Source organism: Schistocerca serialis, chromosome 9, assembly GCF_023864345.2.
Source record: "Schistocerca serialis cubense isolate TAMUIC-IGC-003099 chromosome 9, iqSchSeri2.2, whole genome shotgun sequence".
NCBI lineage: Eukaryota > Metazoa > Arthropoda > Insecta > Orthoptera > Acrididae > Schistocerca > Schistocerca serialis.
This window is the reverse complement of record NC_064646.1, coordinates 345,106,878-345,134,364: the sequence shown is the minus strand read 5'-3', so window position 1 is coordinate 345,134,364 and position 27,487 is coordinate 345,106,878. Positions and strand designations below refer to the sequence as shown.

The 27,487-nt window shown below is 41.3% G+C and overlaps 1 protein-coding gene across 1 annotated transcript in view; it reads right to left on the bottom strand.

Moving 5' to 3' along the window:
- LOC126418783 (transcription termination factor 2) overlaps positions 1-27,487 on the bottom strand; it is a 307,228-nt gene that overhangs the window by 134,709 nt on the left and 145,032 nt on the right. Inside the window, exons 10-11 of the mRNA XM_050085715.1 lie at positions 17,285-17,384; positions 1,525-1,731 (exon numbers count right to left, since the gene is read on the bottom strand). Of these exons, the coding sequence (XP_049941672.1) occupies positions 1,525-1,731; positions 17,285-17,384 (307 nt within the window). The remainder of the gene's footprint in view (positions 1-1,524; positions 1,732-17,284; positions 17,385-27,487) is intronic.

Here is a 27,487-nt window from a genome sequence, read left to right as displayed (position 1 = left end):
AGTCTGTGATATGGTTTTTGTTGGCAAAAAACCTAAAACCTATATAAATTTATCATTAACTGTGCAAAGTGTATGGAAACAACAAATGAGTGAAATGGTGTATTCGGTTTAAAAATGGCCAAACCAACGATCATAATGAAGAGAAGAGTGGACGGCCGAGCATTGTGACTGACGATCTTGTAGCTAAAGTTGATGAACCGATTCATGAAAAACTGTTGCTTCACAAATTTCAAGGACTCTGTTGTTTGAATTTGTCCCTCAAAAGCTAGCTACCACAAATTTTATGCACGATGGGTGCCCAATATGCTTACAGAGCACCATAAACAACAGTGAATGGGGATAACATTAACATTTCTGGAGGCCTACCACAAACATGGTGATTCATTACTGGATCGAACACGTAAATTGTGAGACAAAATTGCAGTCCATGGAGTGGGGCACACAAGACACCCCCAAAAAACAAGAAAATGTTTGCAAGCATTGTCAGCAAGGAAGTCGATGGCGACAGTATTTTGGGATAGGCAAGGTGTGCTTATTGATTTTCTGTCAAACTTTGCACAGCCTTAGAAGAGCAGTTCAAAGCAAACACCGAGGAAAGCTGACGTCCACAAGTTTGTTTTTGCATGACAATGCCCGACCTCGGATGGCAAACCGCACTAAAGAACTCCTTAATACATTCAAATGGGAAGTTTTCCCTCATCCGAAGCTTGTTCACCGCTATGATAAGTGCCTCAATGTGTTTGGTGACTATGTGGACAAGTAGTATGCCAGTTGCTCTTTCAAATGTATATAATAAAATGTATTTCTTGAACTTTTTTTTTAATGCCAAAATGTTCCCTACTTTCTGAATAGCCTTTGTATACCAATGATCCCGACCGATTTACCCATTATTTTAAATGATTTTGATTCCCAATCAAGGTTTCACTTGCAGTAACAATAAACAAGGCTCGAGGTCAGAGATGGGAGGAGGTTGGCGGAGATGGAGAGATTGTGGGGTGGGGGCTGGAGGAGGAGGAGGAGGAGGAGGAGGAGGAGGAGGAGATATTGGGGGGGGGGGCCAGGACTGAAGGAGGAGGAGATATTGGGGGGTGGGGACTGAAGGAGGAGGAGAGAGATTTTATTGGGGGGGGGGGGGGGGGGGCGGAGAGATCGGGGGAGAAGACGGACAGATGGACATAGACATAGACGGGGGAGGAGATGGATAGATAGGGGGAGGAGCAGATGGATAGATAGGGGGAGGAGGAGATGCATATAGAGGGGGGGAGGAGATAGACAAAAGGGGGAAGAAGGACATCAGGGCGTATATCTAGTTCCCATACATATTTAGCAACTGCGAAACATTGACAGGTTTGAAGTAAACATATATGGTCTTGATGGTGCAAACCGCTTTATAGACAAGAAAATATGTAACAATTTTTTTAAAAATTGTAGTTGTGTTTTGCTTTCTTGATGACATGTAAAATAGTTATGTTTTCATTAGTAAGATTTGCAAGTATTTGTAATGTGAACCCAGCATTTACCTACCGATATTTCATCAAACGGTGAGCAGCGAAGGAATTTGAGAAGTGCATAAACATCTAGTTCTTTGTTATGTAGAGGTGTCCCTGTGAGCACCCAGCGATGCCTTCCTCTGAGCTCACTCACAGCAACTGAAGTTTTGTTTTTATGGTTACGAATGACATGTCCTTCATCTAATATGATCCTATTCCACCGGATTTTATGCAATGCTGCCTGTAACAAAAATATTTAACTTGTGAAGAACTGAGCTTTCATTTCATTCACATTTTAAGAATATCCATGGAAGGAAATTACACAAAATTTCAAATATGTTTGAAGGTGAAGTAACACAAGTGCTAACCTTTCAATGCAGATTAAGAAAAGCAAAATTAGTACTAATATAGGAAAGAGCCACTGCAAATATATAGAAACAAACTGGCAGAGAACAGCAAAAATAATGCTTATCTTCCATACTGCATGGCACACATACAGTCTTTAAATTTTTCATTTGAAAAACTACGTCAGAATACAATAATTTAGTCCAACATGGTTGTAAGTGACTCCATTACATGCAAATCTAAAATGTTTTGTACCTTTTTTTCTATTGGCAATGTATCATATTACCAATGATTTGTATCTGCTCTTATTCCAACATAAAATGAGCAATTTAGTATAATACTACTGTCAGCTATTACAACAGCATTCTACTTATAAAGAGAAGAACTTAACTATCATAGTTCTATGGAATTAGTACCAAGGCTCTTTCCGCAGACAATGCAGACAATGACACACCTAAAACTTTGACAGCACCAAGAACAATCCTATAAAGGGATTCAAGTCGCCCACCCATTAGAGTAGAAATTGGAAATAAATGTTTAGATTCACTGATATGAAAAGAAAACTAAGAAAGCCTGGCAACTATCATCTACCTTTGACCTGATGATCACTTTATTTTCAGCTGTTCCAACAAATCACATTATATAATTTGGGGATGTTAAGTGACATACTTACACTTCAAAAGTAATGGAGATTATTTGAAGGAAATTATTCAACATACAATACAGTTTTCATTCAGGAGTAGGTACAAACACCACGCAACTGTGTCTGAGAAATTATAGTTTGATTTGAAAATGAGACACATGACCATCGGGAAATTGCAACTGACTTGACTTTGTTCAATGACTAGTTTCAATAGCATTACCATCATCTGGTCAAATGTAATTGAGTCACAATGGCTAACTGTGGAGACTCATTCATGGCACTTGATGACAGCTGCTCACCGTTGTTAGCCTGTCTGACTCAGTTATATTTGAGCAGATGACGATGATTATGATTATGCTATAAAAATTATTCGTTGAATAAAGTAAAGTCACACTGCAGCTTTCTGGCAGTCCTGTCTTCTTTTTACAAATATTTAGAAACTGTGCAGTGCCACCTGCACACAATATATTGAATTCAGTTTGACTTATCATCAGTTTATCAGATAAATTTACTAGATTGATCTGCTTGAAGCTCTAATTTGAATCCAGTCAAAAATGTGTGTGATGAAGTAGAGCACTGGGTGTGTGAGAGATCAATTCACACACAAACTGGCTAACAACTATTCACAATTATTTATGAAGCAAACTAGTCCATTAAACGCATAGTTATCCATGGCATGTTGTGAATGAAGTAGAGCAAGGCATTGAGGGAGTATCAGAGAGAAGCATCAGCTAACTGTGTTTGTAAACATACTGGCTAAAATGCCACATATCTACATCAATGAAGAATGTGCAAGTATGATATAAGTTTACGGCTTCTGCGATGGTAGTGGTGGTGCTGTCTATGAATACCATCAGTGCTTTCAGACACAATGAATTCCTGATTGTCAAGGGTTTACCAGAGTTTTCAGCACATTGCATAAAACACACATTCTTCTAAGTTCCCATTTCTGTTTTGAATATGTAGTTCAACAACATGTGCAGGAGCAGCAACGCATTGTTTTTCAGTTTCAACCTTTAGTTGACAGGGAACAGTACCTTTGTTTAAATTCCTTAAATCATTTATTAATGGTTCTGTCAACAGTTGCAGTATTTACTACATGACTTGCTTCAAGCTGTTGATGCAGCCTCAGTAGGCCAGGCACGAAAATGAATCTTTAAGGTTTGAAACCAGTCACCTAATAAATACTGTAACTGTTGATAGAACCATTACTAAACGCTTTAAGGTACAGCATAGTCCTTACCCAATTCACATACAGTGTGTCCACAATCTTCACATTGGCAACAATGCCACATGACTAATTTTGTCACTGGTTAAATTACAATTGTCATTTGCTTCCGTTAAGAGGATTCAATGAACAAGCCACATTTATACAGAATGGAATCAACAACACACACAATAATCATTGATGGTCACAAAAAATTCTGCATGCTACAGTGGAAACCAATTTCCAAGTTCATTTTTTGATAAATGTTTGGTGTGGCATGATCAGTAACATGATGATAGGTCCAGCTATTTTAGAAGAGCAAATGACGAGACAACTACTTGCATTTTTTTGGAAAATTCTTTTGCTGAATGGGTTGAGGATGTTCCTCTGACCACGCAGGCTGCATAACACTTCCAGCACATTGGAGGCCAACCATATCTTACCAGTCTGTACGGGAACATCTCCACTGCACTTGCCCTAATCACTGGATTGATCTCGGTGCTAAAATTAACCAGCCATCAAGACCATCAGACGTTGTACCATTAGATTTCTGTTTGTGGGGTTGGATAAAGTCGGCAGTATATAAACAAAAGGTGCATACATGAGATGGATCCTCCAGGAGTTCACGGATAAAGCCGTAGAATACCTCACACACTTAACGAATGCCATCCTGACACACCAACACTTCCCTGACTTTTGGAAGGCGGCCAAGGTCCTAATGTTCAGGAAGCCAGGGAAAGACCACTCCCTCCCACAAAATTACCGACCTATCAGTCTGCTGTGCTCGCTCAGCAAGATTGTTGAGAAGGTAATACTAAAACGTATCACTAGGCATTGCATCGCCAACGACACCCTAAGACCGGAGCAATTCGGCTTTAGGAATCACCACTCAACAACACAACAACTCCTCCGCGTAGTCGAACATATAACACACGGCTACAACATGAACAAAGCCACAGGGGCCGTGTTCCTAGACATCGAAAAGGCTTTCGATCGTCTCTGGCACAACGGACTCATACGCAAACTAAGCGAAGCTGGTTTCCCGGACGGACTCGTGCGTCTCATGCACTGATATCTCACGAACAGATGTTTCAACACTAACGTGCAGGATAAACAATCAACACAACACGGTATCCAAGCTGGAGTACCCCAAGGAAGCATCCTAGGGCCCATCTTGTTTAACCTGTACATTAATGACTTCCCAGCGACACGAAACACGACGCTAGCCGTCTACGCGGATGACACAGCCATCCTCGCGCAAGACTGGAAACCGTCGAACATCAACTCACGAATACAGACAGCACTCAGAACAGCTGAGCCTTGGCTGGAGCGATGGCGTATTAAAGTAAACGTCGACAAGTGCGAAGGAGTTCTGTTCACACGCAGACCGAAACTACTGCGCAAACACCAACACTGTAGACCGATAACACTACATACACGCCCAATACGTTTCCGAAAGAAAGTCAGATACCTTGGTGTCTGGCTGGACCGGAAACTTACATGGGGGGACCACATCGAATACGTTGCCAACCGAGCGCACGCGAGGCTCAAACAGCTCTACCCAATGCTCAACAGGGCAAGCACACTGAATAGGAGGGTGTCGAGGTCCTTATACATGACACTGATTAGACCTCTGATGACGTACGCAGCTCCCGTCTGGGGATATGCAGCTCCCACACGACTGCGCCGCCTGCAGATCATACAGAACAAGGTGCTACGAATCATCAGCAATGCTCCACGCTACACACGCACCGTGGATCTTCACCATGAATGCCGCCTTGATACCCTCAAGGAAGTATTCAAGAAACACGCCACACGACTATACTGGAACTCGAGACACTCGAACAATCCTTTCATCCTCACTCTGGGAAACTACGATCACAACCACAGGTGGAAACACAAGCGGCCAAAGACACTGCTAGCTAGGGCATAACCACCTATGGTAAACTAACATACGCAAACAACGACAAACGCCGGTAAGCCCCTGCATATCAGCAACACTGACTGGCAACTACCAGCTGCTATTAGAGCCAACCAACAGGCCACAGCAGGGACACCGACGAGCTCGCCCACAGACGTACGAACAATCTGCCAACACTCCCTCACACTGTGCCTCCGGTATATGACCTATCGGACACAAGACCGATAACAAACCTAACTGTTGCAGGTTGCAGGACGCTGAACGAGGTCTCTGTACCAGCACCCAGCGCCAGCCGCCGAGCAGCACAAACGCACAACGTCAAGGTATCGACATGCATGATACCCACTACTAACAAAGCCTATCATTACACAACCTATCGCAGGCAGCAAGACAACCGCTACTGCTCTTGCCGCCCGACCTAACTTTCGCAGAGGTTTTTTTCCCCTTGGCTCTTGCTTTGGCACTTTTTTTCCTCTGCCCTTCAAACCGCTACCCTTCGTCAGATTTCGACCAATCTATCTCCAGATGAGCGCGTATTAATGGTTAATCCTAACCAGATGTACGCAGACATCGCAGTACCCACATCCTGCGACACCTCACTTTAGTGAATACTAACCCTTATGCAGAGATGGCAGTAGACCTTTTGTGTTGGCCATCATGCCGGTGTGGGTGTGGAGGGGCTCCACCTCCAATAAAAAAACATGAGATGGAAGCTGCTGCCCTCGTTAGGGAGCATGCAGAGGCACTCAGACAAGCAACACAACATGTTCTCCCAGGAGTGCACAACTGTACTAAAGTTGACAGTGGGATATTCAAACATTTATTGTGAATTGTACAACAGCTGTGACATGATATGTCTGATAACACTTACAGGTGAAAGTGTTAAAGATATGTATTTTTCAACTGAAACTTTGTAAAACACATGTTATAATGTTTACAAACTGTTTTACATCTGTAAACTTAACTACATAGTGAATAATATAGAAAATAAAGAACAATGTTCATTAAACTTGATCTAACTCTGAAACCATTCGGAATAGGGAATATGTTCACATGAAGTATTTGTTTCTGTCACATCACTGAACACCGAACATTGCTCCTGGAACACCATGTACTTTTGATGAGGCAGTAGTAGTCACAGGGGGTCCTACACAGCTCTAGTTATGTGGCCAAACAACATAGCCTCTCCTAGAATAAACTGGAATATTTGCTATAAGTTGCAATCTCAGTTTCAATGTGACTTATTCATCTTGTAAATACGTAGGTGAACAATCACAATAATACGGGTAACAAGTATAAACAATAACACAATGAGAATATACTGTGATTGAAAATTCACATAAAGTAACAAATAAATTACTGTGCAGTAAAAGAAAAAAAAAACAATTATCTGGTATAGATCCATGTCAAGGCCCAAATGGACTTTCCTCCTCTCCTGGCATTTCAAGTCTCACTCCAGCTGAACCTCTAGTTATTCACAATCTGAAGATGGATACACAAAATGTTTTGTAATGACTCATTCCTTCCAGCCAGTCTGAGCTGCATTTATTCAGCTCACAGAGGCAGTGCCCCTGGCTAGTCACAGATTCAATAACATTATCTTTGTCATCTAGACTCTCAGTGAAGAAGTATTCCTCCATCTTATGCAACCACTTAACTTCTTTCTCCAACTTTTAATTCACCTGGTCTTTCTCCAAATCCAAAACCACTTTCCTAGATATTGGCCTCAATTTCACTAAAGCTTACATCCAAACCGTGGCCAGTAGTGTAGTATCAATCAATAATCCACAATATCTCCATTTAGACAAATGCAACCATTTCTGTAGTAAACATATCTGCTCCAATAAAAAATTCCTAATCTCCAGTGGAAATAACATCCCCCTGACTTTCACGTTTCTCACTTTCATGTACATCATACACCCTTCTCCACAAGCCAACCTCCCGAATAATCACCCACAACGCTTCCAAAAAATTTCGAAATATCTTCTTTATCACCCAGAACTGCTCGTCAGTCATATGACATTGTCTCCCCCCAGCTTCCTACTCACACCATACATTGTCACGTCTGTCTCCATGTCCATGCAACCTCTTTGACATTCATTTCAAATCATTTGATGTCCCCAGACCACTAGACCCAGTCCAATGTTTCTGTCACTGTAACCTCCTGCCGTAAAACCTGTCCTAAGCAGTTGTACTCTACAGCCCACACCCAAACCCCCCTTTGCCTTCGTCACTCTCTTTCCACCATATATTCTACATCATTAAAGGCTGAGTAACATTTAAAACCACTCTTATTCGTTACCAACTGACACATGTACACTGAAAAACTTTGTGTATATGAGTAATCGCCTACAAACTGTCTGATCCAAAATAATGAATGCACAAGAATTGTTCACCTGGAGGACATACAACTAATCAGTATCTTTAGAAATGTATGATATTTTACTAATTTGTAATACAAGGGATTTCTTTTTCACGGAACATTACAGAAATCTCAGACCACATTAAGGTTAATGTCTAGCTGCTGATGTAAAAGAAAGTGGAATCACTACCTGATTGTCTTTAACGTTCCTGTACAATTGGCAGGTGAGACCTTTTTATTTAATAAAGACAGAGCAAATCGAATTTACTTTGTCCACAATAATTCATACTTAAAACTAAAATTTTGTTCACAACTGGCAATCATGATGAAATATGAATAATTTATTTCAAACAATTGAAAGTGCAGGCTGGAATATCAACAATTATGAAAAGGATAGATTGCTATACACCATAAAGATGAGATGTCGAGTTGCAGCCAGGCACAATGAAAAGACCGTTGCACACTAAACTATTGGCCAAAGCTGCTGGTCCTCAACCATGTCTGCCACCTTCCTCGACGTTGACCTCCCCCTCTCTGATGCTCCATTCACACCTCAGTCCACATTAAACACACCAACCACCAACAGTACCTGCATTTTGACAGCTGCCATTCCTCCCACCCAAAAAATCACTCCTATTCAGCACAGCCACTTGTGGGTGGCTTATGTCTAGTAACAAGAACTCCCTTGCCCACTATGCTGAAGGTCTCACTTAGGCCTTCACAGACAGGCACTATCCCTCAGACATAGTCTACTAACAGATTTCCCATACTATATCACCACACATCACCAATCCTCCCATCACCACCAAGAACCTGTGACAAAGGAGTGTCCCCTTTGTTACCCAACACCACTCTGGACTGGAACAACTGGACCACATCCTTCATCAGTGCTTTAAGTACCTATGATCATGCCCTGAAATGAGGAATATCGTCCCTAAGATCCTTCCTGCTTCTCCTAATGTGTTGTTCTGTCACCCACCCAATCTCCACAATATCTTAGTCCTTCCCTATGCCACACCCATCCCAAACCCTTGCCACTCCAGTCCTGTCACAGGCTTATTCTACCCTACCAGAGACCAGGCCATCTGTGAAAGCAGCCATGTCATACAGCAGCTCTGCTGCAATCATTGCACAGCTTTTTATATTGGTATGACCACCAACAGCTCTCCACTATGATGAACAGCTGCCACCAAACTGTAGCCAAGAGCATGGTATACCACCAAATGACACAACATATAGCTGAACATAAGATGTTTGATTTTAATCGCTGCTTCAAAACCCGAGCCATCTGGACACTCCCCTCTACCACCAGCTTTCCTGAATTACACAATGGGAGTTACCCTTACAACACATTTTCCACTCTTCAAATTACCATGACTCAACCTGTTATAATCTATTGTGCCCACACCCACCACCCAACAGTTTCTGCCCCCTCTGTCCTATAACCTCCTTCAAATTCACATCCCCTACCCATACTGGGTTCACACTCTGCCAATGCATGCACCAGTCTTATGGCCTCTCTGCTCCTCTTCCTTTCGAACCCCCCCCCCCCCCCCCCCCCACACCATTCCGATGCTGCCTGAGCTTTTCCTGGTGCCTTCTACAACAGTCCCTGTATGTTCCACCAGACCTCTTCCCCCCCACCCCCCACCCATACACACACACACACACACACACACACACACACACACACACACACACACTTTGCTCTCTTCCCCAAGTCCCTGTTCCCTGTCCCACTACTGCTTGCTGCTTTTGTTAAATGCAACAGTTGCAGTCCACTAAAGCAGCCAAAGATAACTGTCATGTCTACGTGATGTGTGCCTGTGTGTGTGTATGTGTGTGTATGTATGTGTGTGTGTGTATGTGTGTGTATGTATGTGTGTGTGTGTGTGTGTGTGTGTATGTGTGTGTGTGTTTTCCTTTCTTTTCTGAAGAAGGCTCTGGCCTAAAGCTTAGTGTTTGACAGCCTTTTTGTCATGCCTGCCTGTAATTCAATGTGTCATCTTTATGGTAAGTAGAAATCTATACTTTTCATAATTGTTAATTCTTTTTCAATTATTGTTAAATACATATATTTTCTGCTTTGAAACAAGAACTATTGTATCTGAATGTGTGGCATAGCACTGAAAGGCACAGTCACTGACATCAATCATTGCTGATGTACTCGTTTCTGTAAGCATAAGAATTAAGTGACAGGTGAATGTGGTTGGAGCAGAACGTGTATGGATACAGTCATTTATTTAAGAGCGTGTGGTGAAAACCATATGGTGGCTGGAGTTATGATTCATGAGACATTTCAGTTTTAATTAAGTTCTGAAAAAGGAATTAGAGGCCAAGGGCAAACATTGTCATCAGCGGAGGCAACAGAGTGCACAAGGATGCAGAGTAGTGCATGCCTCTGGAAAATTTTTGGGAAGCTGACATGAACAGAAAAATAGTCCATCCAAAATAAACAGTTTAAAAGAGTGAGAATGAAGGGATAATTATGGCAGATAGTGTTCCGAAAGCGGAACCAATGTAGGACACTATGATTTTGACAGGCAAATTAAAGTAAAGTAGCTTCTCTGATGTCACAAAAGTCCCAAAAGCCATCCCAGAGGCCCAACGTAACCTCCAATTCCTGCTCGAGTTCTTAGGCCCTTCCCAGAACCTCTCCCATGAATCCATATCCCTCCTGACCCCAATGACACCCCACAGAGCCATCTTCTACATGCTCGCCAAAATCCACAAACCCAACAATCCTGGACATTGTGTAGGGGAATTAGTGTTGGGGCATACCTAAGGTTGGACATGTCAGATGGCAGTCCAGCTTAAATGCATCATAAGCTTTGTTCATTTGATCTTGATTATGTCTGAATACAAACAGTCATGTAGGCAATGCTCTCAATTGGTGCTTTAAAGTATATTTTTGATGGTGACAAAAACAAGCTAACTGAACAAAGCTTATAGTGCATCACACGTCATCACTCAACAAAATGTTTAAGTATGATGGTGCTGATTATCTAGTTGTGTAATGGCATAGTGTGGCTTAAGTTTGTTGGTGATGGTTGTCTTGTCATGACTGTGGGGTTAGCGGATTTTGTACCTTGGAGAAATTGTGTGACTTATTGTTGGCAGTTCCCACACTATCCTGGTGGTTTGTGCCTAAGTCCTGCATGGCAAAGCAGCATAGCGATTGTAAAGTTATGTGTGAGTAGCTAATTCGGAAGGGTTGAATTGCCTTGCCAATTGGAATTCTTTTCCATCTCACAAGCTCCTTGTATTCTTATGACTACCATTTTCAACTTTGCATAATGTTAAAATACACACAAACTTAATTGGAGGATAAAGGTTACAGATTCTTTGATGATGTACTGAGCCCTTCTGGTGTACTGTAGTTCTCATGCAATGTTTAATCAGGTTCACACACAGCAGTGCTGTGTAAGAACAACTATAACCCATGTAAGAGCAGGCTGGTTAACAGGCTGAGGATGTGCAGACAGATTTAAAGTATGCAGTGTCATAAGGTAGGTACGTGTGTAGCAGTTACGTCATGTACCCCAGTTAAACCATTGCTTACAGTTCAAGGCAGACTGTTCAATATTACTTTGCTGAAGAGAGTTCTTAGCTGGTTCGTTTTCTTGATGTAAATTGATATATCTATAATGCCGGAATAATAGCTCTTTGAATTCACATCAGCCAATTTCTTTTTATTCTAAAGAGTACCAAGTTGTTAGAACAGAAATTAGCATCCTGCCTTGATCTCTAAAATGTGTGTTTGCTTCTTAACACTTAAATTTTAACCCAAAAATTCACATGAATTTACTCATCTTGAGTTGTAAGAGGCTATCTGTAATAATTACTTGAGAGAAGGTGAACTACTTAGTCAAGATCACTTGTAAACAAACTTTATTGTTGATTACCAGTTTTGATAAGCATGGATACCATGATCAGATCTTGATAAAAGGTTATTACATGTCTCCTACACCAGCTGTACAACTACTATTTCTAAAACACTGCCGCTAATTTAGTGATGTCGTGGCTGCAATGAAGTGCATGTTAGTGTGTGCTAAGTGACACTAGTATTTGGCGAGTTACTCTGTATGTTGTAATTTTAACCTTGACTTGCCACTGCATCACTCATCTCGTCCCTCACATATGTGGCAATGTTTTAGCTGATATAGGAAATAAGTATTGTTTTATCGAGTTCTGAAGATGGTAATCATGCTTACTGAAACCAGTAACCAACAGTAAATCTTGTTCACAAGTGATCTCGGCTAAGCATGGAACGACTGAATTTTTGTTGTTAGCACTTCTTAGAATCCCAGACTACATCAATCTCATGGAAATAGTTAAAAATAACATATTATAACATTTTTACATTCAAGGAATATAAATTAAGGAGAAGCTCACAGTGTATTTTCGTTGTTCAGCATACCAGTTGTATAAGATTTAACTTTGTAACGGTAAATTGTAGTTCGGAAGTTAGGATGCTGATAATCTAATATAATGTGCCACCAGTAATCACCTGACCACAACCAAAATTAAAGGTTCCAACACTAACAGATTATTCAGCAAGCAAATGACAAATTGTGCTACACAAAATAGAAATCAAACATCATTCTTATGGTCCCGATGTTAACTGATAGTGTTTGCATTGTTACATAATATATTTTATAATTTGTATGAATTAAATATGGTAGAGTCGCAATAGGCACAATAAAAAGATTCATGCAACTAAAGCTTTCGGCCATTAAGGCCTTTGTCAGCAGTAGACACACGCACACACACGCATGCGCGCGCGTCCACACACACACACACACACACACACACACACACACACACACACACACACACACACACACACACACACACCTGCAGTCTCAGAGAGCTGAGACCACACTGCGAACAGCAGCACCAGTGCATTATGGGAGTGGCAACTGGGTGGGGGTAACGAGGAGGCTGGGGTGGGGAGGGAGAGGGATAGTATGGTGGGAGTGGTGGACAGTCAAGTGTTGCAGTTTAGACGGAAGGCAGGAGAGAAGGTTCGGAGGGGGGAGGGGGTAAGTAGCCAAAAGTAGAGAAATAAAAGAAATTAATAGACTGGGTGTAGCGGTGAAATGACGGCTGTGTATTGCTGGAATGGGATTAGGGAGGAGGCTGGATGGGCGAGGACAGTGACTAACGAAGGTTGAGGCCAGGAGGGTTACGGAAATGTAGGATGTATTGCAGGGAAAGTTCCCACCTGTGCAATTAAGAAAAGCTGGTGTTGGCGGCAAGGATCCATATGGCACAGGCTGTGAAGCAATCATTAAGATGAGGGATATCATGTTTGGCAGTGTGCTCAGCAACAGGGTGGTCCACTTGTTTCTTGGTCACAGTTTGTCGGAGGCCGTTCATGCGGACAGACAGCTTGTTAGTTGTCATGCCTGTATAGAATGCAGCACATAGGTTGCAGCTTAGCTTGTAAATCACATGACTGGTTTCACAGGATGTCCCTGCCTTTGATGGGATAGGTGATGTCCATCATCTAAAAACTGATCCCGACCTTATAATCATACCTGCTGACAAAGGCTCCACCACCGTTGTTTTGAACCGCAAGGATTACATGGTAGAAGGACTCCGTCAGCTGTCCGATACTTCCACCTACAAACTATGCCACAGTGATCCCATTCCAGTAATCCAGCAGGATCTCCAGTCACTACTCAAATCCTTAGGCCCATCCCAGAACCTCTCCCCAGAGTCCATCTCTCTACTTACCCCTATCATTCCCCGCACTCCCACTTTCTACATGCTTCCTAAAGTCCATACACCCAACCACCCAGGACACCCCATTGTGGCCGGTTACTGTGCCTCTCGCTGAGAGAATCTCTGCTCTCGTAGACCAACACCTTCAACCTATTACCTGGAACCTATCCTCCTATATAAAAGATACCAACCATTTCCTCAACCGACTCTCCACAGTTCGTGTCCCTTTACCACACGGTGCCCTGTTCGTCACTATTGATGCCACCTCCCTGTCCACTAACATTCCTAATGCCCATGGCCTCACTGCTGTCGAACACTACCTTTCCAGACGCCCTATCGGTTCCAAACCAACAACCTCCTTCCTAGTCTCCACAACCAACTACATAGTTACCCACAATTACTTGTCCTTTGAAGGCATTACCTACAAAAAAAAAATCCATGGTACGGCTATGGGCACCCACATGGCACCATCCTATGTCAACCTATTCATGGGCCATCTAGAGGAATCCTTCCGAAAAACCCAGAATCCTAAACCCCTCACCTGGTTCGGATTCATTGATGACATCTTTGCTGTCTGGATTGAAGATGAGGACACCTTATTCACATTCCTCCAGAACCTCTACAACTTCTCCCCCATTTGCTTCACCTGGTCCTACTCAACCCAATAAGCCACCTTCCTAGATGTTGACTTACACCTCAGAGATGGCTACATCAGTACCTCCGTCCATATAAAACCTACTTACCACCAGCAATACCTCCACTTTGACAGCTGCCACCCATTCCATACCAAGAAGCCCCTTCCGTACAGTCTACCGTATTTACTCGAATCTAAGCCGCACTTTTTTTCCAGTTTTTGTAATCCAAAAAACCACCTGCGGCTTAGAATCGAGTGCAAAGCAAGAGGGAGTTCTGAAAAATGTTGATAGGTGCCGCCACAACTAACTTCTGCCGTCGAATATATATAGCGCAAAACAAGCATGCTTTGTGGGCACAAAGATAAATACTGGCGCGAAAACCTCTGCATCAGTAAATAAATTTAAAAAAAAGGTAGAAGACGAGCTTTTTTTTTTTTCTCCGCCCCGAGTTTCGACCACTGCATTTTCATACATTATCCAACGAAGTAAATACAAATTCCGTATTGTTCATCTTCAAATATAGCAGAATTTCAATGTACTACGAAAATCCGACTGGCAAGACTGTTAGGGATGTTTGTCAATATGGCCAACTCTACGTTCCGAGTTTTTTCCTACCTGTGAGAAGAGATGGTTGCTAATAGGAACCTGATGAAATGTGAATCACATGCAGTATTCTCTTCACCATAAGAATAATACGAATATAAACATTTTGCCATGTATTCTTTCATGTTTGCTGCTATCTCATTTAAATCCTGTCCGCCTAATAAACTACGAAACTAGAGTGAGACAACAGCAAACGCGGAAGAATATATGTATCGTGTCATGTTTATATTCATATTATTCTTATGCCTAATAGTGATACAGTCATAAATGAAGCACGGCAACTGACTAAATTTTAAATGTAAGATGACTAATTTCTGTGCAGAATTTGATGTACTAAAGAAGCGGCCGCAAAGATTTTCAAACGGAAAATTTTTTCGCTAAACTCTCGTTCAGAACATGTTCTATCATACGCAATCTATTATTTGGTTCTTGTTGATCATTATCAAAGAAAACAGCCGTGTAAGTAACAACAAATAGCAGTCTCTTGCCATTGTTTCGCTAATGAGACGATTCCCCTTTTTTTTTTAAGCGGCGGTAGCGTGCACAAAAGCAGGCCATGCCGCGAGCGGCGACAGGCCGTAAACACGCACTATCAAAATGCGACAAACAATGCATGACACAGTACAGTAATGCATTTTCAGCTTAGAGTGACGTAAACACCTATAACAAAGAAAACGGCACTTATCAGATCAAAGCAAAATAAGCAATCGATTCAAACCAGACGAAGCACATGAAAAAGGAAGGGTACCCGTATAAATACGGACGGAGCGCCTGACGCATAGCAATGGCTACCTGGTAAAGCTTAACTGCTAAGCTTATTACTCGAACCAAACTACTGAAGCTGTATCGTCTTTCATTCGACCTAAATTGTGTCTCATATTACAATGGACCAACTTTGTTTCGATTTGGAGGTGCGGCCTAAAACTTTTCTCTCCGCTTGAATTTCGAGCCTCAAATTTCAGGTGCGGCTTAGATTCGGGAAATTTTTTTTCCCTTTATTTCGAGTCTCATTTTTCAGGTGCGGCTTAGATTCGAGTAAATACGGTAGCCACCCATGGTCGCCGCATCTGCAGTGAGGAGCAGTCCTTCTCAAAATATACCGAGGGTCTCACTGAAGCCTTTACTGATCGTAATTATCCTCCCATCCTTGTACAAAAACAAATCTCCCGTGCCTTATCTTTCCAGTCTCCCACCACCTCCCAAGCTCCCACAGTCCGGCCTCAGAGGAGCATTCCCCTTGTAACTCAGCACCATCCGGGACTGGAGCAACTGAATTACATTCTCTGCCAGGGTTTCGATTACCTCCTGAAATGAGAAATGTCCTGCCCACTATCCTTCCCACCACCCCTACCGTGGTATTCCGCCGTCCATCAAGGCTACACAATATACTTGTCCATCCTTCCACAACCCCCAATCCTTTACCTCATGGCTCATACCCCTGTAATTGACCCAGATGCAAGACCTATCCCATACATCCTTCTACCACCACCTACTCCAGTCCAGTCACTATCACCACCTATCCCATCAAAGGCAGGGCTACCTGTGACACCAGTCACGTGATTTACAAGCTAAGCTGCAACCTCTGTGCTGCATTCTATATAGGCATGACAACCAACAAACTGTCTGTCCGCATGAACGGCCACCGACAAACTGTGGCCAGGAACCAGGAAACAAGTGGACCACCCTGTTGCGTAGCACACTGCCAAACATGATATCCCTCATCTTAATGATTGCTTCACAGCCTGTGCCATAGGGATCCTTCCCACCAACACCAGCTTTTCTGAATTGCGCAGGTGAGAACTTTCCCTGCAATACATCCTACGTTTCCGTAACCCTCCTGGCCTCAACCTACGTTAGTCACAGTCCTCACCCATCCAGCGCCCTCCCTGTTCCCATTCCAGCACTACACAGCCATCATTTCACTGCCACACCCAGTCTTTCAATTCCTTTTATTTCTCTCCTTTCCGTTACTTACCCTCTCCCCCCTCCGCTCCTGCCCTCTGTCTAAACTGCAACACTTGACTGTCCGCCACTCCCACCATACTATCCCTCCCCCTCCCCGCCTCCGCCTCCTCCTTACCCCCACCCAGTTCCCACTCCCATCTGCTGTTCACAGTGTGGTCTCAGCTCTCTGAGACTGCAGATGTGTGTGCAAATTGCGTTTATGTGAGTGTGCGCACACACGCACGCACGCACACTCTTTCAGGTCAATGTGCAGCAAAGTGTTAGATTACTGACAGAGTGGCAGAGCAGAGTTGAGTTTAATTATCTTTGTTGCACATGTAAGAATTAACATTAAGGACATGGCAAAACAAATTGATTGTTTCATAACTTAATGAAATACCCACTTTTTTGCTCTCACAGATGTCACTGTCTCGTGCATTGACAAATCCAGCTTCATTTCTTACAATACTGTAAGTCGTTATGACAACATCAAATTTTGATAACCTGTGAAAGTAAAAGAAAAAGAAAAACATCTATAAAGCACATTGCAACAGACTAAAAGGATATTTACACGATGGTTTTAAAGTTAAGACATAAATGTTCTTAATAATTTAGAAGTAAATGCAACAAGTTACTTAGAAGTATAAATGTCAGGTCATTGACAGACACACAAAACAATACCAAAAACTTCACTGGCTTTTGAGAAAATCCATTTCTGAGCTAATATAGGGCGGATCAACTCTTTGTCTTTATGACAACACAAACTCTGCTGAGGAGACTTGCAATGAGGTACCTGAATGTCTGTGGAGGAATGGCAGCCAATTCCTCCTCTACAGGCGAAATCGGAGAAGGTAACGATGTTGGAAGGCTGGTTGTCTGGAATGAAACTGATGCTCAAACTCATCTCAGAACTGTTACACTGGGCTGAAACTCTAGACAGATGAGTCCATATCAGGAATATGCCTCACAGGTGCTACTTTATGAAAGGGTGCTTTGTCACATTATTGTCTTCGAACTGTTGCTTAATTATACGCAGCACACAATGCTGTGAAACATACTTTTATCCTTCCACATTAAGCATTTTTGTAAGTGGAATAAGGTGCCCACACCTAATCACAGAAATATACTGCTGTGCCGTAACACAGGCAATCTTTGGTGACCAGTGGACCTGATTCATATACTTACTTAAGCTTGCGGGCTGCCTCATCACATAACATGAAGGCCCTAGCACAAACAGTTAAAACTATAATGCCTGCGAAATGGATGATTATGGGGTAACACACCAATATGAATGGCATCCCTTTACAAACATGTCACGCCAACAAATTATGTCCAGACATACTCATATTTGAGAGTACATTTATTTCATGTTCACACGAACTTCATATGCTTACATTTACTTATGCGTCATGAACACTGCTTCTTTACTTACACACACACACACACACACACACACACACACACACACACACACACACACACACCTGTACTTCACTATTGGCACTACACAAGAGGGCAAGTATATTCTCCGTCATTTGTCACGCTCTCACTGTGTTACATCTCCTGAAAATTGACTTTATTTAATAACTACAACGTAAGACTTTCAAATCAAACTCTTCTTCAACAAAATACTGTGAAACCACAATTTTAACTCTAATTTTTGACAAAGTACTTGGACTGTCATCCTGTGTCAACTCAACCTCCCAAATCCTTTTGGAAACTGAAAAAGAAAGCATCTTTTTTTCCTCATAACTTCATTGCAAACATGTCTTCCAATTTCTCTGGTTGTTATAGATCTACAGATCACTGCAAATCTCCCTTCAACAGGGATAGCAACACACATTAACTATTCATATTTAAATCTTGGGGTAAGACAGTGATGCATTAGTTGTATGATCTCTCTTTGCAGTACAAAGGTGGAAGAAATCTTCAAAACTGTCTCTTGACACTTTCTTGATATGAAGTTAAAGAGTTTGCTGCAATATTGTACACTCCTACATGTACTCAAAATCAGTGCCTGTTATGGAATTTTTCCAATCCCAATCGAGAAACTATTCCATACTGTAAAACAAATTCAATTATTTCTGATAATGTAGGACATCCAGTAGCATTCCATACAGCTTTACATTTCTGTGTAATTTTGTGATGCAATTCAATTATTGCCATTTTAGGAGACTAGATTTAAATCCTAATGTTACATCACGACAGAGCCCTTAGTTGATTTATTAATTTTCTAGCAACGCAAATATGAATCATCGAGCCACCCATAACTAATTCCATTATCAATATTTGTACAATTGAAGAAGATACTGAAGATTCAAATCTTCATTCATTTTCATCTTTGCTAGTTAAGCAAGGTGCTTTTGTACAATGTTAGGGCAAGGGAGAGGACAAAATACTGGCAAGTGCAGCATCAGTCGAACTGGATTGCATTGGTAGTGTAACTGCTACGACTATGTCTTACAAAGGTTTCTTATGTAGCATTGATACAGCAGATCTTTTGTTTCCTTGGAGGTGGTATACTCTTGCCTTCATCTGATTTTGAACAACTTATATGCCAGTTATAATGGACCTACAATTTAATATGTTCTCCAAAACACAGTGCAAGTTGACTTTTTGTTAGAGCTGAAAGATGTGATAAGTGACAGAAAAAAAATTCTAGGAACATGCACTGCTTGAACCCAACCTTTGACTTTGTAGTCTGGCAGTTGCTCAATAAGCTATGCCACCAAGGCACACAGCTGCACAAACAAAACTGCTCTGAACCACAGCAACAAACATTTGTTAGTCATGACAGAGTTCTGTTTGAGAAGTGAAGAGAGAAAATGTGGTGGTATTCTAAGTTATTTGCGTTACAAATACATGGTTATTTATATTCATAGAAGGGGATAATTACTTTATCCACAAATGACAGTTTTCAAATTTCCTATTTATTCTAATCAAACAATGGAAAATTCAGGATGGAATAATGACAAAATTATGAAAAAGATACCGTATTTACTCGAATTTAAGCCACACCCGAATCGAAGCCGCACCTGAAAAATGAGACTCTAAATCGAGGAAAAAAAAATTTCCCGAATCTAAGCCGCACCTGAAATCTGAGACTCGAAATTCAAGGGGAGAGAAAAGTTTTAGGCCGCACTTCCAAATCGAAACAAACTTGGTCCATTGTAATATGAGACACAATTTAGGTTGAATGAATGACGATACAGCTGTAGTAGTTTGGTTCGAGTCGTAAGCTTAGCAGTTAAGCTTTACCAGGTAGCCGTTGTCATGCGTCAGGCGCTCCGTCCGTATTTATACGGGTACCCTAGCTTTTTCACGTGCTTCGTCTGGTTTGAATTGATTGCTTATTTTTCTTCGATCTGACAAGTGCAGTTCTCTTTGTTATAGGTGTTTCCGTCACTCAAAGCTGAAAATGCATTACTGTACTGTGTCATGCATTGTTTGTCGCATTCTGAAAATGAGGGTTTACGGCCTGTCGCCGCTCGCGGCATGGCTTGCTTTCGTGCATGCTAACGCCGCATACAATTTTTTTTTAAAAAAAAAAAAAAGGGAATCGTCTCATTAGCGAAACAATGGCATGAGACTGCTATTCGTTGCTACTTACACTGCTGCTTTCTTTGAGAATGATCAACAAGAATCAAATAATAGACTGCGTATGATAGAAGATGTTCTGAACGAGAATTTAGCCAAAATTTTTTTCCGTTTGTACTCTTTGCAGACGCCTCTTTAGTACATTACATTGTGCACAGAAATTAGAGTCATCTTAGATTTAAAAATCTAGTTAATTGCCGTGCTTCATTTTTGACTGTATCACTATTAGGCATAAGAATAATACGAATATAAACATGACATGGTATGTATATTCTCCCACGTCTGCTGTTGTCTCACTCTAGTTTCGTAGTTTATTAGGCGGACAGGATTTAAATGAGATAGCAGCAAACACGAAAGAATACATGGCAAAATGTTTATATTCGTATTATTCTTATGGTGAAGAGAATACTGCATGTGATTCACAATTCATAAAAGTTCCTATTAGCAACCATTTCTTCTCACAGTTAGGAAAAAATTCAGAAAGCAGAGTTGGCCATATTGACAAATATCCCAAACAGTCTTGCCAGTCGGATTTTCGTAGTACATTGAAATGCTGCTACGTTCGAAGAGGAACAATACGGAATTTGTATTTACTTCGTTGGATAATGTATGAAAATGCAGTGGTCGAAACTCGGGGCGGAGAAAAAAAAGCTCTTCCTCCACCTTTTTTTTATTTATTTACTGATGCAGAGGCTTTGGTGCCAGTATTTGTCTTTGTGCCTGCGAAGCATGCCTGCGTAGCGCTACATATATTCGACGACAGAAGTTAGTTGTGGCGGCACCTACCAACATTTTTCAGAACTTCCGCTTACTTTGCACTCGATTCTAAGCCGCAGGCGGTTTTTTGGACTACAAAAACCGGAAAAAAATGTGCGGCTTAGATTCGAGTAAATACGGTAGATTGCTACTCACCACAGAGTGGAGATGAGTCATAGTTAGGCACAACAAAAAGACGTAACAAGTAATCTTTCTTCCAAAGTAGACCACACACACACACACACACACACACACACACACACACACACACACACAACCAGCATCTCCACTACATGGTGAGTAGCAATCTGTCCTTTCCATAATATTGTCATTATTCATTCACATAATTATTTAGATAGTCTGGTAGGCTAGTGTGAGGGGTTGTGGCAGGCAGAACGGGCAAAGGGAGAAAGGAGACGGGAAGTGGGAGAAAGGACGCAAGGTGTGGGAGAAAGGACGCAAGGTGTGGGAGGGACAGTTGAGGAAGGGTAGCCAATAGCTCAGAGGGAGATACCAGTTGTTTGGTATAGGAATGTGGGACAGAGATGTTGAAGTTGCACGGGATAGGAATGTGACACATGGACACTGACACCAGTGGATTCAAGTGGCACATGATGACAATGATATGGAGTGGGTTGGGACATGGTGACAGAACAGAGGAAAGAAAGATTGTGGGAAAGAGGGTGTGGGTGCAGGATGAGGGAAGTTAGGGTCCTGTGACAAGATAGAGGCAAGTGTAGATGTGGGAGCTGGGGGCTGGGTGCTAGTGGAGATTGAAGCCAAGTGGATGAGGAAACAAAGAATATGTTGCAAGGACAACTCCCATCTGTGTGGTGCAGATAAGCTGGTGCTGGGGGATCCAGATGACATGGGTAGTGATGGAGCTACTGGAATCAAGCTTGTTGTACTGAGCAGCGTGTTTCGTGATTGGGAACTCAAACTCTGCTCTTGGTCAGTTTGATGGTCACCATTCATTTGGGTGGATAGTGATTCGTAGTCATACCCACTTAATATTCTGTACAGAAATTGTAGAAGAGCTGTTATAAGCCTTTGCTGCTGTCACATGCAGGAACAGGATAAGCCTGTGAGAGAACTGGAGTAGGATTGCTGGAAGGACATACAGGTCTTGCGTCTGCTTCTTACACAGAGATATGATCCACGTGTCATGAGTTTGGGAATGGAGTTGGCATAGGGATGGACAAGAGTACTGTGTAAGCTGGGTGGACAGCAGAATACCACTTTAGGAGAGGCATGAAGGATTACATGTAGAATGTCCCCAATTTCTGAGAATGATTATACACAGCTAAAGTTTTTGCAGACAATATGGTTCAATTTTTACAGTCTGGTATTTTACTGGGTGATGAGGTGATTGCTCTATTGGAGCTCGTTCTTGGGGGTGGTGAGAGGAGGAGGAATAAGCGAGAGTGTCTTGGCTCTGGGTCCAAGTCATTAAGATGTCACCAACAGACCTGAAGCAAACAAGTAGTTTGGAGTTTTGGGAAGCAAAGAAAATTTCCTCCACATGGACCATAAACGAATTAGCATAGGAAGGTGTAACGCTGTTGTCCACGGCCAGGCTGAGAAGCCGTTTGTGTATCTTACCCCTATTCTGATGCCTCTTTTTTAATCTTTTTCTTCTTGTTGTTAATCCCGGCTTCTTGAAACCTCTTGTGAAGAGGTTTCATAGTGGTGTAGGACAATCAATGAAGTTACACAACAGTTAATAATTTAACTTTTGAAACTGCCGGTTTATTGGCATTTATGGAAAGAAAAACACTCTCATGCAGTTAGCAAACTTCATGTATCATTGTGCGTGTGTAATGGGCCTTACTATGTCACAAATCTTTCCAATGAATTAATTAAGCTGCTTTACAGTATTGATAGACCACATAATCAACAAGGTGATAAGTGTGTCAATTAAAACTGGACCTCGATATTTTGAATAAACTTTCGGTTTATTTTTTGTCAAAATCAGCACTTGTCTCAAAATTAATTTCCAAATTCGTGTATTAAGTTCAAACACATTTGCAACTATTATACGCACACTCAATCACGCACTGGCATGTAACATATTTCAAATCGAGCGCACAGGCTTCAGTTTTCCCTAATGGGCTAAACGACTCTTTCGTAATAACATGATGTGTCTATCTCACATAAAGTTTAAACGAAACTGGATTTACTCTCCATTCGGGTCAAGATCACAAAATAAAATTCACCACATAGGTCAGCGAACTGTACACATGCACTTTTAGCACTCTAAGTGATAACTCGTCTCAGAGTAAAAGCCGCACATAAATTCACACTTTCTTTTATTCATAAAATTTTTTAAACTCCTTTATATTAAACAAATAAATTATGGCATGTAATTACTAATTAAACATTCCTGATTCTGAATAAACCTCAAGAACTTATATTTCATAATCAATAAAATTTTATCTCCTAAGAGAAATTACTAGTTTGCTAAAAAGGATTCAGATTACAGTCAACTCGTGTCTGAACAATGACGTCACGAATCAACACTTGCTTGGAATGAACGAAATACCTATACTGAAAAATACTGTCCGTTGAGTAATTTACAGACTCTTATAACAACTCTGTTGCCCCTTTCATCACTACACTGTCCCCCAATCTGTAATGTCGCGATACGATCGAAGACGTTACAGGATTCACTGGAGCGTGCTATGGTTGTATACTGTGCTGTCATACCTTAGTTCAGCCATCCCAAGATTCATACCACAAGTTGTAACATACACTTTACATCAAATTTTACATGAATAATTGTAAATGGGGGCCTAACAGAAATTGCCTGTTTAAATGAATCTCCAAAAGCCAATGAATTTGTTCAAATTTCACTTTCTGCCACGATGCACTTCACACTCATTACACAACACACACACACACACACACACACACACACACACACACACACACACACACACACAACTTTTCACTATTTGGTGAGAAGCCCTTTCAACTGGCTGCACAAGGCAGGGATTGCAGCCAGTTCTGATAGAAAATGGATAGAACTGTGACCTCCACCGAACCATGTACGCAGCTATAGTCAGCTAAGTCATCTTCTTCTTTCGTGCTTTTCAAACAAACCGTGTATAGTGTTTGGTCGAATGACATATCAACTGGTAACATCATCTCTGGTTCACCGCCATGTGTCTTGTGATTCTCTCTTGAGCAAGTGTTGTGTCTTCACCTGATATTGGTTTGTCAACAGAAAAATGAAGTGAATGCGCAATTCTTCCAGTTATTCGGTGAATGTGTTTGATAATTTCCTTAAGAAAGATTATTTCCTTGAAATTTGGATTACAGATTTGTTGTCTGTTTCACAGCTTGAAGTTGCTTATTGCAGGTTGGGAATATTCTCATCTATGTGTGTATTGTGATATACTGCTGTGTTTAAAAGGTTTCATTTGTTAACCGTCAAGTGCTGGTTTATTGTTATAAAAGCATGCTACAGATTTGCTTATGCATTTTCCCTTATTGTGAAGATTTGCGTCTTCATCATATATACTGTGAGTATACTGTGCTTGTTTTGGTGCGTCATATAAATTGTCATCCGATATTGAAGTTTGTTCCGTCATATAATTGTCCTCAGTTTATATTAGACAATAGTGCTTCCATCTTCCTACCATCGTACCTTCATGAGATTTGTATTCATTTTCCTTACCATAATGGTTATCGGTTCATTTCAAATAATTATTTCTGTATGTTTTGTATCATTTAATCTTCTTAAATTATATTATTGTGGTATGTTTGCCAGAACAGATATATTATATTTAATAATAATTAAATAAAATAATCCTCGTAACTATGCAGGGTGGTCCATTGACTGTAACCAGGCCAAATATCTCATGAAATAAGCATCGAACGAAAAAACTACAAAGAACAGAATTTGTCTAGCTTGAAGGGGAAACTAGATGGCACTATGGTTGGCTCGCTAGATGGCGCTGCCATAGGTCAAACGGATATCAATTGCGTTTTTCTAAATAGGAACCCCCATTTTTTATTACATATTCGTTTAGTACATAAAGAAATATGAATGTTTTAGTTGGACCACTTTTTTCACTTTGTGATAGATGGCGCTGTAATAGTCACAAACATATGGGTCACAATTTTAGCTGAACAGTTGGTAACAAGTAGCTTTTTTAAATTAAAATACAGAACGTAGGTACGTTTGAACATTTTATTTTCGTTGTTCCATTGTGATACATGTACCTTTGTGAACTTATCATTTCTGAGAACACATGCTGTTACAGTGTGATTATCTGTAAATACCACATTAATGCAATAAGTGCTCAAAATGACATCCTTCATCCTCAATGCATTTGGCAATACATGTAACAACATTCCTCTCAACAGCGAGTAGTTCGCCTTCTGCAATGTTCGCACATGCATTGACAATGCTCTGACGCAGGTTGTCAGGCGTTGTCGCTGGATCACCATAGCAAATATTCTTCAACTTTCCCCACAGAAAGAAATCCATGGACGTCCCAGTGGACATGCGGGCCATGGTATGGTGCTTCGACGACCAATCCATCTGTCATGAAATATGCTATTCAATACCGCTTCAACCGCACGCGAGCTATGTGCCGGACATCCATCATGTTGGGAGTAAATCGCCATTCTGTCATGCAGTGAAACATCTTGTAGTAATATCGGTAGAACATTATGTAGGAATCAGCATACATTCCACCATTTTGATTGCCATTGATAAAATGGGTGCCAAATTAGTCTTCTTCCCATAATGCTGCACCATACATTAACCTGCCAAGGTCGCTGATGTTCCACTTGTCGCAGCCTTCACGGAATTTCCATTGCCCAATAGTACATATTATGCCAGTTTCCGTTACCACTGTTGGTGAATGACATTTCGTTGCTAAATAGAACACGTGCAAAAATTCTGTCATTGTCCCGTAATTTCTCTTGTGCCCAGTGGCAGAACTGTACACGACGTGCAAGGTCGTCGCCATGCAATTCCTGGTGCATGGAAATATGGTACGGGTGCAATCAGTGTTGATGTAGCATTCTCAACACCGACGTTTTTGAGATTTCCGATTCTCGCGCAATGCATATGCTACTGATGTGCGGATTAGCTGCGACAGCAGCTGAAACACCAGTTGGGCATCATCATTTGTTGCAGGTCATGGCTGACGTTTCACGTGTGGCTGAACACTTCCTGTTTCCTTAAATAACGTAACTATCCGGCGAACGGTCCAGACACTTTGATGATGTCATCCAGGATACCGAGCAGCATACACAGCACACGCCCGTCGGGCATTTTGATCACAATAGCCATACATCAACACGATATCGACCTTTCCCGTAATTGGTAAATGGTCCAATTTAACACAGGTAACGTATCACGAAGCAAATACTGTCTGCACTGGTGGAATGTTACATGATATCACTTACTTATACGTTTGTGACTATTACAGCGCCATCTATCACAAAGCAAAAAATGTGGTCTAATTAAAACATTCATATTTATTTACGTACTACACGAATATGTAATAAAAAATGAGTGTTCCTATTTAAAAAACGCAATTGATATCTGTTTGACCTATGGCAGTGCCATCTAGTGGGCCAACCATAATGCCATCTGGTTTCCCCCTTCAAGCTAGCCAAGTTTCGTTCATGTAGTTTTTTCATTTGATGCTTATTTTGTGAGATATTTGGCTCGGTCACAATCAATGGACCACCCTGTATACAAAATAATGAACAAAATAATACATCTTGTAGCTCATCCTGTGGTTCAAGTCTAATATCAGCGTCCTGTTAGTAAATACTCCTCTCATTCTCTTTTCCTTCATTTTCTCTTCATAAATGGTACACATCTTCTCATTGATAATATTTCTTTATCTCTGTGTGGTGGACTAAACCTTTTATCACATAAGAACTACAGACAGAAAGTATGTAACTTACTTCATGGGGAATTTGTATTATTCTTTATGGTCCAGTATACTTAATGGTATTCATATCTTGTCTATCATCCATTTGGAAAAGCGTAGTGCCTAGGCCTGTTTCAGAAGCATCAGTGGCAATGCAGAAATATTGTTCAAGTTTCGGATGATGTAACAATGCGGCGTTAACTAAAGCGTCTCTGATTCTGTCAAATGCTTGACTACACTCAGGGGTCCATTTCCACATGATGTTCTTCTGCAGTAACTGTAATAAACATTCTTGGCTGATTAATTGTGGAAAATGAGGCTAATCCCAAGAAAGATTTTAATTCCTTTTTATTT